This window comes from Gastrolobium bilobum, unplaced genomic scaffold, assembly GCF_033153095.1.
Source record: "Gastrolobium bilobum isolate Gb01-03AN ecotype WA unplaced genomic scaffold, APGP_CSIRO_Gbil_v1 utg5007, whole genome shotgun sequence".
Classification (NCBI taxonomy): domain Eukaryota; kingdom Viridiplantae; phylum Streptophyta; class Magnoliopsida; order Fabales; family Fabaceae; genus Gastrolobium; species Gastrolobium bilobum.
This window is the reverse complement of record NW_026896359.1, coordinates 149,010-165,709: the sequence shown is the minus strand read 5'-3', so window position 1 is coordinate 165,709 and position 16,700 is coordinate 149,010. Positions and strand designations below refer to the sequence as shown.

General features: G+C 36.5%; 1 protein-coding gene across 1 annotated transcript; it reads left to right on the top strand.

Annotated features, from left to right (window-relative positions):
• Window positions 1–241: 241 nt before the first annotated feature.
• LOC133299333 (ubiquitin-conjugating enzyme E2 variant 1A-like) lies at window positions 242–11,550 on the top strand. Its single transcript, XM_061498792.1, has 5 exons — window positions 242–398; window positions 1,247–1,386; window positions 4,406–4,531; window positions 4,607–4,733; window positions 11,212–11,550. The coding sequence occupies exons 1-5, from the start codon at window positions 371–373 to the stop codon at window positions 11,268–11,270; spliced, it is 480 nt and encodes a 159-aa protein (XP_061354776.1). The 5' UTR covers window positions 242–370; the 3' UTR covers window positions 11,271–11,550.
• Window positions 11,551–16,700: the final 5,150 nt, after the last annotated feature.

Sequence of the window (16,700 nt, the reverse complement as noted above, 5' to 3'; positions counted from 1 at the left end):
TCTTACTACTTGTTATTATCAAATCTTAACCGTTGATTTCCGTCAATCTAACGGTTATAATTATTTCTGTCAATTTACGGTTATAAATTATAACCGTTAGATTGACGGAAATCAACGGTTAAGATTTGATAGTAACAAATAGTAAGAAAAAAATAGTAACTATAACCTTTTTATAAAACTATTTAATATTTAATAATTATAAGAATGATTAGAATTATGGTTTATACGACATAACCCTCTTTGCAAACAGTAGTTGGTGTCCAACGCCAACAGCAACAACAAACATCACCCAAAGAAACTTCGTGTTTTCTCTCTCTAACGATTCTTAAACCAAACCCTACCCTTTTGAGTCTTGGAAATCACCATCAGAATGGGTTCCGAAGGATCAAGCGTCGTCGGTGAGTATGTTGGTTTTTCCTTTTTCCTTTTCCAATTGTTCAATTTTTTTCATCCTGAAATGGATGTGGAGTTTTTTGTTTTCCTATCATGTTGTGATCTTGTGGTCCCCTAATTGTGGAGCTTTCGTGGGCTTCTGTTTGTTCTGGCCATAATCTACTGTTTCTGATTGCATTCTTTTTGTTTTGGTTGTTTTTATTTTTATTTTCAATTTTGAATTGGTTGATAGGGTTTATGCTGAGTTAAAAGAACTTTTGATATTGGAACTATGGTTATATGAAATTTGGATTATATTTTACTATTGGACCATTAAATTTTAATTTATTGTTGTTAAGGATGGAGATAGGGAGAGGAGATGGTTACTTTGTTGAATTTCTCTCTCCCCTAAAACAATTACCAAATTCAGTAACTAATGATGAAAGGAATGAAAAAGGGAAAAAAAGGGGTTTTAACTTGAATGGTAACTGTTTGCTTGCTATGCTTTTTTCTTGTGCTCGCTAGCTACACGTGATAATTGAGTTGCTGTATTGTAGTGTGTTAATAAAATATAATTCTAAGGGATTTTTTTTTCCCACTGTTTGTAATCCTCATAAGTTGGCTACCGGTAACAGCATTGTATAAGTCCTTGTGTTATCATCTGTTTATGCATTCTTTATTTTGTGAAATTATAAATGTACTGAAACCATATTTCTCCAATTTATTGGACAAGTCTAAATTATGCTGCAGCGGGAGAATGACTACTTCATCAGTCATTGTCACTATTTTATTTAAAAAAGTTTTTAAAGGCTGTAAAAGAACTCTGATAATTTGATTTGAAATTTACACTTGTTAAATTTTTGGTTCCTTGCAGTTCCCAGGAATTTCAGGTTATTGGAAGAGCTTGAGAGAGGTGAGAAGGGAATTGGAGATGGAACTGTTAGCTATGGAATGGATGATGTTGACGATATATACATGCAGTCTTGGACTGGGACTATCATCGGTCCCCCTGGTGTAAGCTGTTCTTTTATTTTCTAGAACAACTATTTCTTTTTCTTTTATTATTTCTTTTTTGCACTTCAGGATCCCCAGCTAATGTCCCCTAACTGCTTCCAGAACAAAATAAATTGTTCTGAATTTCAGTGAGAGCTGTTCCTTATTTCTTTTAGTAATATTTTCAAAATAATAATCAGATAGTAAAGTAGTTTTTGAGTTCTTCAGACAAGTGAATTATATGGATTGGAACATTAGGATGGTAATAATTAAAATTAATATGGTCTGGCTCTGGCATTCTCCACTCAAACAGAGTAAAGGTTCAAATATTATACACTAGTGTATTTTATTAGCTCAAATATTTATTTTATTTGATTTGTAGTTTCCTTGTTTCCATTTATTAGTTATTGTTAATCCTATTTTTAAAGAATGGGGCTGCTATGGCAATTTTCTCAAGCCATTCATAAACCTCTTGTAACAGAAACAAAAATCCTGATTTAAGGAATGATCTTGAATTCTTGACTAGAATATTAGTGGCTAATGGGCAGATTGTGCTAAGTAGACAGATGAAACAGGCAAGGAAATGCCTCTGAAAAAGGAACTTTCCTACCTAAATGTCTGCCCTGAACTTGATACAACTACCATTATTCAAACTAAAAGCAATCAGTGGTATAAAGGAAGTGCACCCTGGGGAATTAAACTTCCAAGAACCATCAAGGATAGCTGTTATGCTTGGTTTGCATCCTATTCATTCTAATCAAAGGTCATATCTACTCTGAATTCCTTGGTGCCACAGTATTAGTCTATAATGGAAGTGTCGAAGCCATTTAACCGCTAAAGCATTGTTTTTAGACATCTAATTCTCAAACCCTAAATATGCTTCATTCTTAAGCCTATATTCCCTATAATAACAAGATGATTGTTGCTACTTCGGTGAGTGCATCGGTGCACTATTAATAAAGTGATGAGAAAGAGTATTGTTCTTACGAGGATTAGATTTCAAGCACTAATTTGCTATTTCGCTTAAGTTGGACAATTCGGTCAAGAGAATTAAATAAAAGTGAAATTAAAAAAATAAAGAATGCAGTAATAAGGATTCTTAACAATCAAGAAAAGCACAAATAAGGATTCGATTTCTCCCAATCTTCCCTTGATGTTCTGAATTAAAAACCTTACGTGATAGCCCTTTTTATATTGTCAATCAATTCATCTAATTTAGTTAAAACCCAATCCCTTGGTATTCTAACCCTTTTCTCCCCTAAAAGAATTCTAGTTCCCCTGTGTTCTTAAAAGGATTTAAGCATTAAAATCAAGAATCATAATGATCGCACAATTCGTATGTCTATCCCTAAATTCGTACTAATTAATGATGAATTACTAATCCCGATTCATATATCAATATTCCTATTGTCATACACGATTTCTAATTCCATCTATAAGATCAAGAACTCATAGAAGGCATAAAGAAAAGGTAAATTTTATTCAATATAAAAAGGAAAGATTGCATAAAGACTAGTTCAGAAACATAAAGATTCGATTGGAAACATGGTAAAAAGGAAAGATTGCATAAAGACTAGCCAGTCATGGTAAAAACAAGAACACAAGAAGATGTGGAAACTTCCCCAAACTCCATTGATGTGATGGCGTGGTGAATCTTCACAATCTCTAGTGTAATCCTGTCTCCGACTCATTTATGGCTCTCAAAAGCATGAAAATCCAAGCAAACACACTTCCTCGATTTTCTAGGTGCCTCTAGTGTCAAGATCTCTGAAGAATGGCTTAAATAGGTGAAAGAATTCTTGTTTAGGGTAAAAACTACGTAATGGGCCTTAATTGGGTCATAAACGGGCGCTATAGCTCGCAAGCCACGTCATGGTACGTAACTAGCGCGCTCAGGCAGAAGCAAAAATGAGTAATAGCACGCTCTGGCAGCAACTACTCGCTTTCGTATTTCGGGCATAACTTGGGTTGTACTCATCCGATTGACGCGATCTTGGTCTCGTTCAAAAGATAAAAGAGAGATCTACAATTTCTATGAAAATCGTAAGATCCAAATTCATCATCTTTGGTATGAAAAATTGGCCAGAAGACAGCTTTAGGGAGGTTTTCTTATGTTTGGAAACATGACTTCCATGAAAATGCTTGTTTTGTTCGAAACTCTCTGAATCATCATGATTTTCATGCTTCCTTGACTCCCCATTGTCCTTGTCTCATCCAAGTACATCCTTGCTCCAATTAGCTCAATTTATCTACAAAAAAGCAAGAAATACTCAGATTTTGCAGTATTTTTCAAAAAAGTCACGTTATGGCACTTTAATCAAATTACTCTTAAGTTTTCATGCTCTTTGATTAGATTTAAGAGTGATTTTAGCCCTTTAAAACATAATAAACTACAAGTTTATCAATGATCTTTTCTCTGTTTTCCCACACTAGACCGCAGAAATCCCTTGTGGTTTTCTCTATTTTTCATGCCATTCCCATCGGGATATCAAAACACAAGTGATAGTAGATGGGGATACTGGCAAAAAGGTTTAGATAAGGGTTATCTGACCATGGGAGAAGAAGACCAATGGAGGATAGCCCAATAATTAGAGTTAGAGGAAGACCAGGAAATCAGTAAGTGATACCATTAAAAAGGATTTTGATCAAAATGGCCTCTATGAAGGATTGTTTTTGACAGAACACAATGCTGTCATTTGATTCATCTAGCTGAGTACACCTAGTGGGAAAAAGCTTTGATTGTTGCTTCACAGCAGTAGTTACCCTGTGCAAATGTTTCTTTAACGAAATAATAAAAATAATAGTTATAATAATTGATATTGAATTAAAAGAAATTAATATTTTCAAATAATTGAATTCCATTTGCTCGCTCCACTTCCCTTATTTTACTCTACCATTATATTAATCGTTTTTCCTTTTATCTCCACTAATTTTTCTTAATTCCACACGTGATGTTTGCTAAGCGAAACTAAAATTAGTGTCTACCTGAACAGTATATTGATTTGGCTTCTTTCTCCTGTCCGTATTGTTATTTTACCAGACTGTTCATGAAGGACGTATCTACCAGTTGAAATTGCTTTGTGGCAAGGATTATCCAGACAATCCTCCATCTGTTAGATTTCAAACAAGGATTAACATGACTTGTGTCAATCAAGAAACTGGAGTGGTAGGTACATTTTTCGTGGAGGCTTCCTTACTCTGGTGTGATTGGCATTGAACTTATAAATTAATAAATTACCAGGTTGAGCCACATTTGTTTCCAATGCTTGTTAATTGGCAACGAGAGTGCACAATGGAAGACATTTTGATGCAATTGAAGAAAGAGATGACGTCTCCACAAAATCGGAAGCTAACTCAGTCTCCTGAAGGTGTGTGTATCTAATTTTTTTTATTGTTGCTATTGTTTTATCTCTATTTTATCAATTGCCATAGGAATGAATGTCTTTCATAAATTTTAGTAGTTTCCATAGTATGGTTAACTTATCAATTGCGATATCATGATGTCTGTTTCTTGTCATTGTCTAAAACTGTAGGCAAGGCTGGTCTGATGTTTTGTTATATAGATTATTGTATGTGAATTTGCTGCATCTGTCAGTTAAGTGATTGAAAGTTAATTGTTAGAGATTACTGACAATGTTAACTTTGTTGGGCTAGTAATACTTTGGAAGTAAATTCACTGAAAATATGAATTTCTCAAATCACTTGTGAGCTATTCAGAATTTATAATTGTTAAAATGGTTACGACTTGATGTCTTGTTCTTTTGTCAAGTAGTCTTTGGATGCACTCGATTGTTGGCTCCTTCTTTGTTAAAACTTTGAACATGAGATAATGCACTAATCCCAAGATTGCTATATTTTAAAAAAATTCTTGAATTTGTGATGATCGCATCTTAATTAATTTCAGCTAAAATTTATAAATTTATTCCTAAACTATGACCCCTTTGTAAATTTAGTTCTTGAAACTTATATTTTTATTCAATTTGATAAAATTTGATTGGACTTCAAGTTCTATGCCTATCATTGTGTATATGATTTATTTATTATCTTTTAACTCAACTTCCTTCTCCCATGCTGTCTGCCAATTTCAAACTATGACTTTTTTGCAATCAGACATTTTGGTTGAAGGGAGAGAGAAAAAAAAAAGGGGGGGGGGGGTATGTAATTTGCTAATAATTATAGTTATTGTCGTTGTATTTGTTAAAATAGTTCAGTGTATATATAGAATAGTCCCACATTTTGTAGGCTTAGCCCATTTGGTCATTTAGTCTCTTTAAATAGAGAACTCTTGTACAGTTGTAATACACAATTATTCAATCTTATGTTGGTATCAGAACTTCAGTGAACATGAGTTCGATCCTCATTGCCCCCCTCCCCCCCAAACTTTCTCTTACGGAATTTATTAACACAGGTAGGCTGAACCTAATGTATCATCCACCTTTTAAGCCCAATAGTTTCTCGTATGAGGGGGTGTGTTAGAGAAATTTTATACACCATTAAAAAGCCCTCATCTATCAGCTTAAGCTTTTGGGTTGATTGGCTATAGTTTGCCTCCATTTACTTGGTTCTGCAAATTTTTCTATTGCATTTATAATTTGTTTTAATGGCAGCATCATCCTCTGATCACTCGGAGGTTAATTCTCCTCCTCCTGCTCCTGCTAAAACTTCCTCAGGTATCATCTCCACTAATGTTGGGCCCATTACCTCTTCCAAACTAAAGGGTTCTGATAACCACAAGAATTGGGCCACCTCTGTTCGTGTCTGGTTCTTTGGACAGGGGCATGAGCGTCATCTCACTGTTCAACCTTATGCTGTCCCTAAGGCTGAGAAATCTGATTGGGAAAGGATTGATAATCAACTTCTGAGTATTCTTTGGCAGTCTATTGATCCAATTGTTTTGGATATTTTTTATTCTTTTCAGACATGCTATGACGTATGGGAGGAAGCCAAACACCTCTACAATAATGATATCCAACAACTATATTCTATCATGTCTCAACTCATGAATTTGCGCAAATCATCTGATATTCAAATGGAAACATATGTTGGCAAAAGTCGATCTTTGATGCAGGCGTACTTTGACATGTTGCCTTACCCTTCTGATGCTTCTGCATATCGAAAACAGGTGGAACGTCTCTTTATGGTTACCACTCTTTCTGGTCTTCCTAAGGAGTATGATGTTGTCCGTGACACTATCTTGACTAGTTGGGATCCTAGTCTATCACTGACCTACCAACGCCTCTTGAATCTCAATGAGAAACCAATTCCTGCTCCTGATTCATCTTCTGTTGTTGATTCCACTGCTCTTGTTTCCCGTACTAACACTCGCACGAACAGTGGACGTGGTCGTGGCTGGGGCCCCGGTGGACGTGGTCAAAGACCTCGTTGTAATTATTGTCAGCGACTTGGTCATTTTGAAGATCGTTGTTATATTAAGTATCCTCACCTGCGACCTTCTCTTGTTGCGAATATAGCTCAGTCAGACACTGCATCATCTGGTTCAGTCTCTCTCTCACCTGCGGACTATGCTGCACTCCAGACTCTTCTCAGGAAGGCTTCTCCTCAGTCTCAGCCCTCCGCTCCAGATACTGGTAATCTCATTCCTTGTGTCTCTCATTCTATATCGCTTGGTCCTTGGATATTTGACTCAGGTGCTACCGATCATCTCTGTGATAATAAGGAACTCTTTACATCTCTTATTTATTCTGATCAGTTACCTTCCTTTACCCTTCCTGATAGAACTAAAGCCCCAGTTCGTGGGATTGGGCAAGCTCGTCCGACCTCTACCTTGACCTTGACATCTGTCTATTACATTCCTGGCATCCCTTATACCTTATTTTCTGTTAGTAAATTGGTCCACTCCATCTCTTGCACCATTACTTTCTCTAACCATTCTGTTTCTATGCAGGATCCGGGTACAGAGAAGACGATTGGAGTGGACCGTGAGTTACGGGGGCTTCACTATCTGGTTGTGCCTCGTCCTTCAGTGGCATGCTCTCTCACACAATCTCCACAACTTATCCACAGTCGCCTCGGTCATCCAAGTCTTTCAAAATTGCAGAAGATGGTTCCTCTTTTATCTAGTCTTCAGTCTTTAGATTGTTTGTTGTGTCCGTAAGGGAAGCACACACACTCCTCCTTTACCAGTCAAGTTAATAAATGAGCTAATGCTCCTTTCTCTCTTATTCATTCAAATATTTGGGGTTCAAGTCGTACTGTGTCTATTTTAGATTTTTGGTATTTTGTTACTTTTATTGTTGATTATTCCCGTTGTACCTGGATTTATTTAATGAAAAATCGTTCTGTTATTTTCCATTTATAAAAAGTTTTCTGCTGAGATTCATACTCAATTTGGTGTTTCTATTCGTATTCTACGTAGTGATAATGCTAAGGAATATGTTTCTTTTGACTTTTCTAATTTCTTGGCTATACAAGGTACTTTACATCAAATCACTTGTCCTCACACTCAACAAAATGGGGTGGCTGAACGCGAAAACAGACATCTCATTGAAACTGCTTTACCCTTCTTATTCATATGCAGGTTCCTCTTCACTTCTGGGCAGATGCCCTACTTGCCTTTTGTTTTCTCATCAATCGCATGCCTTCATCTGTGCTCAACAATGACATTCCCCATAATCTATTGTTTCCAGATGCTCCTCTTTATCCTCTATCTTCGCATGTCTTTGGTTGTACTTGTTTTGTTCATGATTTCACTCCTAGTAAGGACAAATTAACATCCAAAGCCTTTAAGTGTATCTTTCTTGGTTATTCTCGTATTCAAAAGGGTTATCGTTGTTATTCTCCTGATCTTAAGCGTTATATTGTTTCCACTGATGTCAGTTTCCTTGATCAACAACCCTTTTATTCTATCCCATCTCATTTGCCACAGATTGATAAAGTTCTTTCTGTTCCTTTTCTTGACTTGTCTTTAGCAGCTGCAGGTGACTTTCTTTCAATGGAAAGACCCCTTGTCTCCATCCCTGTGAACCGTCCCTTTCTCACCTATCAACGTCGTCAGGAAGTGCCTCCTGCAGACTTGATCCTGGGTGACTCATTGCCTTCTCCTGTTATCTCTTCCCCTCCGAATCTTGCACTAGAGGCTCTTCCCATTTCCCAAAGAAAAGATATACATACTACTCGTAACCCTTATCCTTTTTATACTTTTTTAAGCTATGTCCGTCTTTTTATTTCTCTTTACACCTTTGTTTCTAGTCTTTCTTCTGTTTCCATTCCTAAGACCACAGGTGAAGCACTTTCTCATCCAGGGTGACACCAAGCGATACTTGATGAGATGACTGCTCTTTATTCCAATGGCACTTGGGATCTTGTTCCTGCTCCTCCGGATAAGTCTATTGTTGGTTATCGATGGGTCTTTACTGTCAAGGTTAGACCTGATGGCCATGTTGGCCGTCTCAAGGCGCGCTTAGTCGCTAAGGGTTTTACTCAGATCTTCGGCATAGACTATAGTGACACATTCTCTCTTGTCGCTAAGATGACGTCTTTCCGCATGTTTCTTGCCCTCGCTGTTGTTCGTCACTGGCCACTCCTTCAACTAGACATTAAAAATTCTTTTCTTCCTGGTGATTTACAAGAAGAGGTTTACATGGAGCAACCACATGGGTTTGTTGCTCAAGGGGAGTCTGGGATGGGGTGTAGACTTCGTAAGTCCTTATATGTCCTCAAGCAATCTCCTCGGGCATGGTTCAGCCATTTCAATTCTGCTATTCAGACTTTTGGCTTAATCCACAGTAAGGTCGACCATTCTGTGTTTTATAGGTTCACATCTCTTGATAAGTGCATTTATCTGTTAGTCTATATCGATGACATTATTATAATTGGGAGTGATCAAGCTGGGATTTGCCAGTTAAAACAATATTTATTCAGTCAATTTCAAACAAAGGATCTTGGTAAGCTTCGTTACTTCCTAGGGATTGAGGTACCACAGTTTAGATAGGGTATTTCTATCTATCAAAGGAAATATGCCTTATATATCCTAGAGGAGACTGGTATATTGGGGTGTAAGCTAGTTGATACACCTATGGATCTGACTATCAAATTATTGTCCGGACAGGAAGAGCCATTATCTGATCCTGGACGTTATTGGAGGTTGATTGGGAAGTTCAATTATCCCACTGTGACTAGGCCAGACATTTCTTTTGCTGTTAGTATGGCTAGTCAGTTCCTTGACTCTCCTTGTGATTCTCATTGGGATGCTGCTGTGAGGATCCTCCGGTACATCAAAGGAGCACTAAGGAAAGGCTTATTATATTCAGATAAGGGAAATATAGAAATTTGCAGTTATTTAGACGCCGATTGGGCATGATCACCTTCAGATAGGCGCTCTACTTCAGGCTATTGTGTCTTTTTTGGAGGAAACCTGATTTCTTGGAAAAGTAAGAAAGAAATTGTTGTTGCCCGGTCTAGTGCAGAGGCCGAGTACCATGCAATGGGAGTTGCTACCTGTGAGCTAATCTGGTTAAAGCAGTTGATTTAGGAGCTCCATCTTTGTGAACAAAAACAGCCCACGACACTCATTAGTGACAATCAAGCTACGCTGTATATATCATCTAATCCTATATTTCATGAGAGAACCAAACATATAGAGATCGATTGTCACTTCATTCAAGAAAATATTCAGTCAGGAGAAATCAAAACAACATTTGTTAACTCCAATGATCAACTCGCGGATGTCTTCACTAAAGCTCTTAGAGGTCCTCAGGTTGAATACATTTGTAACAAGCTAATGCTTACAATATATACGCACCAACTTGAGAGAGAATGTTAGAATAGTTCAGTGTATATATATAGAATAGTCCCACATCTTGTGGGTTTAGCCCATTAGGTTATTTAGTTTTTTTAAATAGAGAACTCTTGTACAGTTGTAATATACAATTATTCAATCTTAAGTGTATTAACAGAAAAAGTGACGAAGAATTATAACATTTTCTTCTGCAATTGTAGTCAAATTAAATAGAATTCAAAACCTTGGATCAAATTTACTAATTTCAAAGCTGAGGGTTTAATTGAAAAGAGTGTCAACGTTGGGGGCTAATTTTTTTTTAATTTCGTTACACTGGTAGTGCTTTTGTAAGTACCACTATAAGCCCTTGTTGATGCTTGAAGCATGCCCTAACCTTGAAATGGAGCAACTTACTCTCCCTTGGATCTATTTTTTCACCATTTTCCCCTTAAATTTCTCTTTCCTTCCGTTTGAGGGCGAGTCTTCGAGCAGCGGTAAGATTGCTTCTTATAGGTAGAAGGTCACGATTCACGAGTTCGAATATGGGAAATAGCCTCTTTGCAAAAATGCAAAGGTAAGATTATATACAATCGACCCTCGCCTCTACCCTCACAAGTCGGGGAGCCTTGTGCATCGGGGTTTGCCCTTTTTTTTCTTCCTTTATTTTTCTTTTTCTTTTAGCCTAGTCTTTCTAGATTGTAAGCAACTTTGATAAACATGTCAGAACTAGCTTATCTTTGTAGATTGGTTGTTTGAAGGTGTATATAAAAGTATTCGTGTGCTTTCACCTAATAGCTTAAGCTTTTGCAATAGTTGGTTCATGATATAGTATTAGAGCCTCTATGATCATATATTCTAGAATTCAATTCTTATTGCTCTCATTCTTCTGAATATAAGATAAATTTAACCGCAAGGTAGGGTTGCTTTATTCATGCTTTAAATTCAAAAGGTTCCTGGACGAGGGGGTGTGTTAAATATAAAATGATTCATGTACTTCTACCAAATAGCTTAAATTTTTGGAATAGTTGGTTCATGATATAATGTTTATATTTTTCTAATGAATCTTTTATGGTTTGAGGATACTGAATGATGATCATATATGACTCTAGGAAGCGAAGAAGCCAGGATTGATCAAAAGGGGCTGGTGGTCAAATGTTGTATTGTGTAATTCAGGTGAGAATCCAAGAATAAAATGTAAATAACTATTTTCTATAGATCATCCAAGTTCATGGGTGTAAGCATTTATAATGTAATTATGAACTACTTCGTATGTTACCTGGAGCAATCGAAGTTATAGTGACTATCTTGTCTCTAAATTTTTATTGCAATTTGTACTGGGGCTGCTTTTCCAGCGGACTCTATTTTTTCTGTTTGAGACCCTTTTTTTTCTTTGTTTTTGTGTGAACCAATGTATTGTTTCTCCTTTGATACTTAATCTCAATGGTGCACTGATTGTTTTGTTAAATTGGGTTTCTTAACCATTGTCTTGGTTATGTTGGATTACTGCTAATATGCAGTGTGACTTCCGCAAAAAATTGCAAAACAAAAATAAATAAATGTTGTTTTGGAACGTACATGTTTGGCAGTGACTAATGTTTTGTTTACAATACAAGTAGTGTTACTTGTGTTGGTAACTTCCGAATTTTGTTTTTTTTTTTTGGTGTTCTTTTTTATGTGTGTTAGTTATCAATAAACAATAGTGGGCGAAACACTAGTTATCAACTGCTGTAGCCTGTAAGGGGGTAAAAGGTACTTAATTTTTGTAATATTCAAATAACATCGTTTCTGAAAAACGTTTGCCTCACATCGTTAATGTGAATGCCCAGCCTAGCTGCAAAGCAATTTTAGGGCTTGTCACCTTGAGATGCTTTGTTTGAACAAACTTAAACCAATATAATAGAGTAAAAGTAATGGCTAACTATGGATGTTTGATTTAGAGGACTAACGTACCATTTTGTTACAAATACCTAACGTTGGCACTTGGCAGCACTGATTTAATAAATGTGCTTTGCATTAATAAAATTTATTTAGATACTATATTGTAGTTCAATTGAAAGTTTAATGAACTACTTGGAAAATAAGCTTGTTCTCAAAGAATATATTATTTATGTGCTAGTTAATTTTGATTATCTACAGTGATTTAGAACGAATACTGAAATTCGCAGATGAAAATTTCTGTTTGATCACTGCTAATAAGTAGCAGCAGCAGGTATAAAACCACTTTTCCTTTCATACACCATACACTAGTTGAAATGTTAAATCTTAATTGAGAAGCAACAACTATTATGAGTCAAATTGTAATAACCCGGATTTTTTTTAATAATAATAATAATAATAATAATAATGATGGTGTATATTGTAATATGTATGTGGTGTTGTTGGAATAGATATTGATATATTTATATGCTGAGATTGGTTACCATTAATTGTTACTAATGTTTGAGTGTTTGATTATAAAATTGTAACATTAATAGGTGGTGACTTTAGTTTTAACGTTCAACATTTATTGTCTGCTACAAAACCTCAATTATAAATAGGAATTTAATCTAACAAATAAAATCGTTTTATATTCTTTCTGATTCCCTTGCATCTCTCCATTTCCCTTATCTTCTTCTCCTTTTCTTCCCTTCTCCCAACCAGTGTTATTAAACCCGACCTGAGCATCGACCCGGTCGGAGTACTGGATCACTGGTCGGATCGGTTGACCCGGATATATATAAATATATATAAATATGAACGTATAAATTCAGGTATATTCTTCATATCTAAAATAAATTAAACAAGGTTCATTAAATAAGCTCAAAAACAAGAAGCATAAATAAATAAAATTGCATGCTATTATTATGTTAATTTAAGTTGCAACTTAGAATCTCCATAAATATACCACTCAATGATATTGAATTCATATTTTTTAAATTCAACTACATAAAAAATGACATATATCACATTCTCTTAATTTATTATTGCTTCAGTATTGGAAGCTGAAATTTGAGGTCATTGTAGAAGAGTATACTAGCAAATAAAATTACAAAAAAAAATTAAAATGAGTTCTACATTTTTTTTGACAAGATGAAACAATTTTGGTTTTTTGTTTTTGTTTTATTTTAAAAAAAATACATGACCCAACCGGGTCACCGGTTTTGACTAGGTTTGACCGGGTCGATGCATGATCGGTCCAATGTTTGACCCGAATCGGTCCAATGACCGGTTCGCCAGGTTCCGGGTTGACCCGACCGGGTCGGGCCGAGTTTTACAACTATCCTCCCAACCCTTTCAAATTTTGTTGCAACTATTTTTTCCCTTAGCTACCAATTATGCTTTTTCTTATGAATCATTGTTCTCCTAATGAAGCCTTTAAACACGGAATTCAGATAATCCTAATCCTTAGAGAGTCATAGGTTAGTTTTATATTAATTTTGATAGCACAATCCTAATCCTTAGCATGTCATAGGTTAGTATTTTTTGAAATTTGTTATATGTAATCTCAATCTTTAGGTAATTGTAGGTTAGCTATATATAAATTTGTTATATGTGATCCCGATCCTTAGGGAATTATAGGTTAGTTTTATTTGAAATTTGTTATATGGAATCCTGATCCTTAGGGCATCATAGGATAATTTTATATTAAATTTGTTATATGTAATCTTGATCCTTAGGGTATTATATGTTACTTTTATAGGAATTTGTTATACGTAAGCCTAACCCTTAGTTAATCATAGGTTAATTATATAGGAATATTGTTGGAAATTTTTTTGGGTTTAATCTTAATCTCTGGGAAATCACAAGTTCAGGTATAATTATTTTCTTAAGTATAATCCTAATTCCTTAATGATCATTAGTTGAGGTGTTAATTGATTATGTATGATATAAATCTTACCTTTGGACAATTGATTATGTGCGGTATGAATCTTACCTATGATAGGTGTTGGGTAATTGATGATGTGTGATATAAATCTTACCTTTGATATATGTTGGATAACTGATGTGCAAATTATAATATTCTTTAACAAAATTTTCAAGTATTTGATTTGTGAAAAGATTGGATTTTCCTAATTTGTTTGTGATAAAATAATAGTGAAAAAATAGCTTTTAGGATGGTAACTCCTAAATGTGATGAACACTTTTAGATATTATTTTCTTTATTATTTGCTATTTTTGGTTGTAACTAACTTGCTGCTGAGGTGTACACTTTATTTGAGCTGCTTCTGTTTTGCACCTTGGGTGAGCACGTGGTCACACCTTTTTTTTGTTACGTTTTCTTCTTGCTATGGCTGATATATAGATGGCCTCTTGTATTTCATTTTCACTTGAATCAATACATTATGAATATTAAGTTTCCAACAAGCTTTTATTCTAATATGGTATCAGAAGTGTCCTTGTTCTTGATTTAATAGCTCGCGGCAATAATCACCCGCCTCAAGTTGATGCAACCTCTGCGCATTCAGGTTCATCCATCTCCATGGATGATTCCTCTAGTCCATATTACTTGCATAACAGTGACCATCATGATCTTGTTTTGGTTTCCACACCCCTTTTCGATTCTAACTTCAATTCATGGAATCGTGCAATGTTGCTTGCCTTGACAGCCAAAAACAAGTTAGTGTTTATCGATGGTACTCTCCTCCGTCCTCCTTCCACTGAACTTTTATTCTCTGCTTGGAATCGTTGTAATTCCATGGTTTTTTCCTGGCTTCTGAATTCTGTCACCAAGGAGATTGCTGATAGCCTCCACTATTTCACAAACGCTATGAAGCTTGGGCAGATATGAAAACATGATTCTCTCAAGCAAATGGTCCTCACATCTTCCAACTTAAGCAGCAGATTTCATCTCTGTGTCAAGGTTCTCTGGACGTCAATGGTTATTACACTAAACTAAAATCACTTTGGGATGAATTACTCGATTATCCTCCCCTGCCTTCCTGTACATGTGGAGCTCTTCGTCACATTCATTCTCATCGTGAGCAGGATCATGTTCTCCAATTTCTAATTGGCCTCATGACTCTTTCTCTGCTTCGCGTGCTGAGACCTTGATGATAGATCCCATATCGCCGCTTGCTAAGGTCTTCTCAATGATTCTTCAAGAGAAACGTCAGCGCCAATTGTCACTTTCCTTGCCGTCACCTGCTATTCCGGACTCACCTCTCCTTGGTTTTGTACACATCTCCTCTCCGGTTGTTTCATCTTCACCGCCTACGGTGGCTGCCACCCAACGCCGCCGTCCAATTTGCACCTATTGCCATCTTTCAAGCCACACTCGTGAAAAGTGTTTCAAACTTAATGGGTATCCACCAGGCTACACACCTAGAGTCCAGAAGTCCAACCCATTTACTAAGCCAGTCCAACCCACGGCCCAAGCCCATTCTATTGTATCAGCCTCCCCTCCCTTCACCATCTTCCCCCTTTCCCCAAATCTATCACTAATCTGAACCCTAATCTTCCTACCTCAGATTTTCCCCTTGCCTTCACCCCATCCCAATACAACCAACTGATTTTGCTCCTCCACCAGAGTTCTGCATCGTCTACTCCGTCATTGTCTCTTCCGTCTACCACCTATTCTGTCACCGATTCATCTCCTTCGGTGGCTAGTCTCAATGGTAAACATCCCCTCTCTTTTCCACCTTCTTACTGGGTTTTAGACACTGGTGCTACGCACCATGTTTGTGTCAAACTTGATCTATTTCTTTCTTCTTCCTCTTCTGCTTCTTCCGTCTCCTTTCCTAATGGTTCCTCAGCTGTTGTTTCTTCTGTAGGACCCATTTTGATTTCTGACTCCCTTATTCTTTCTAACGTTTTATACGTTCCCTCTTTCTTTTTCAACCTTCTCTCCATCAGTGCTTTGACTCGTGATTCTCCTATCCTAGCTAACTTTTCTTCTTCTCTTTGTTTTATTCGGGACCATGCTTCGGGAAGGATGATTGGGATTGCTAAACGCCTTGGTGACCTTTATATTTTGGACACCAACAATCTTTTTCCCACTGATTGTGTTCCCCATCCCTTATGTTTTTCGATTTCTGTTAAAAATAATGTTCTCTGGCATTCCAGATTGGGTCACCTTTCCCATTTCGTTTTAAATTCAATGAAAACTATTTTGGGTTTTACTGATTGCTTGCATGATGATCACCATTGTTCTATTTGTCCTTTGGCGAAATAAAAGTGCCTCCCATTTATTTTAGACTCACACACCTTCCTCATTTCCCACTAAATTTTCTCACCTACCATCCACTTTTACAAATCCCACTCCTTTACCCGATTCCCCATCTCCTTCAGTTTCCAGATCCTCACGAGTTAGGCAACCTCCAGCTCATCTCTCTGACTTTGTTTGTTCATCTTCCACCCATCATCCCTTATCTAATTTTCTTTGTTATGATCGTTTATCCTCCTCTCATGCTGCCTTTATAATTTCGATATCTTTCCATTTTGAGCCTACTACCTTTTCTCAAGCATCCCAATTACCGGAATGGCAGGCTGCTATGTCTGCTGAGATTTCAGTACTTGAAACCAAATCTACATGGTCTGTTGTTTCTCTTCCTCCAGGGAAGAAGGCAGTTGGTTGTCGGTGGATTTACAAGGTCAAATACAATTCGTATGGCTCCCTTGA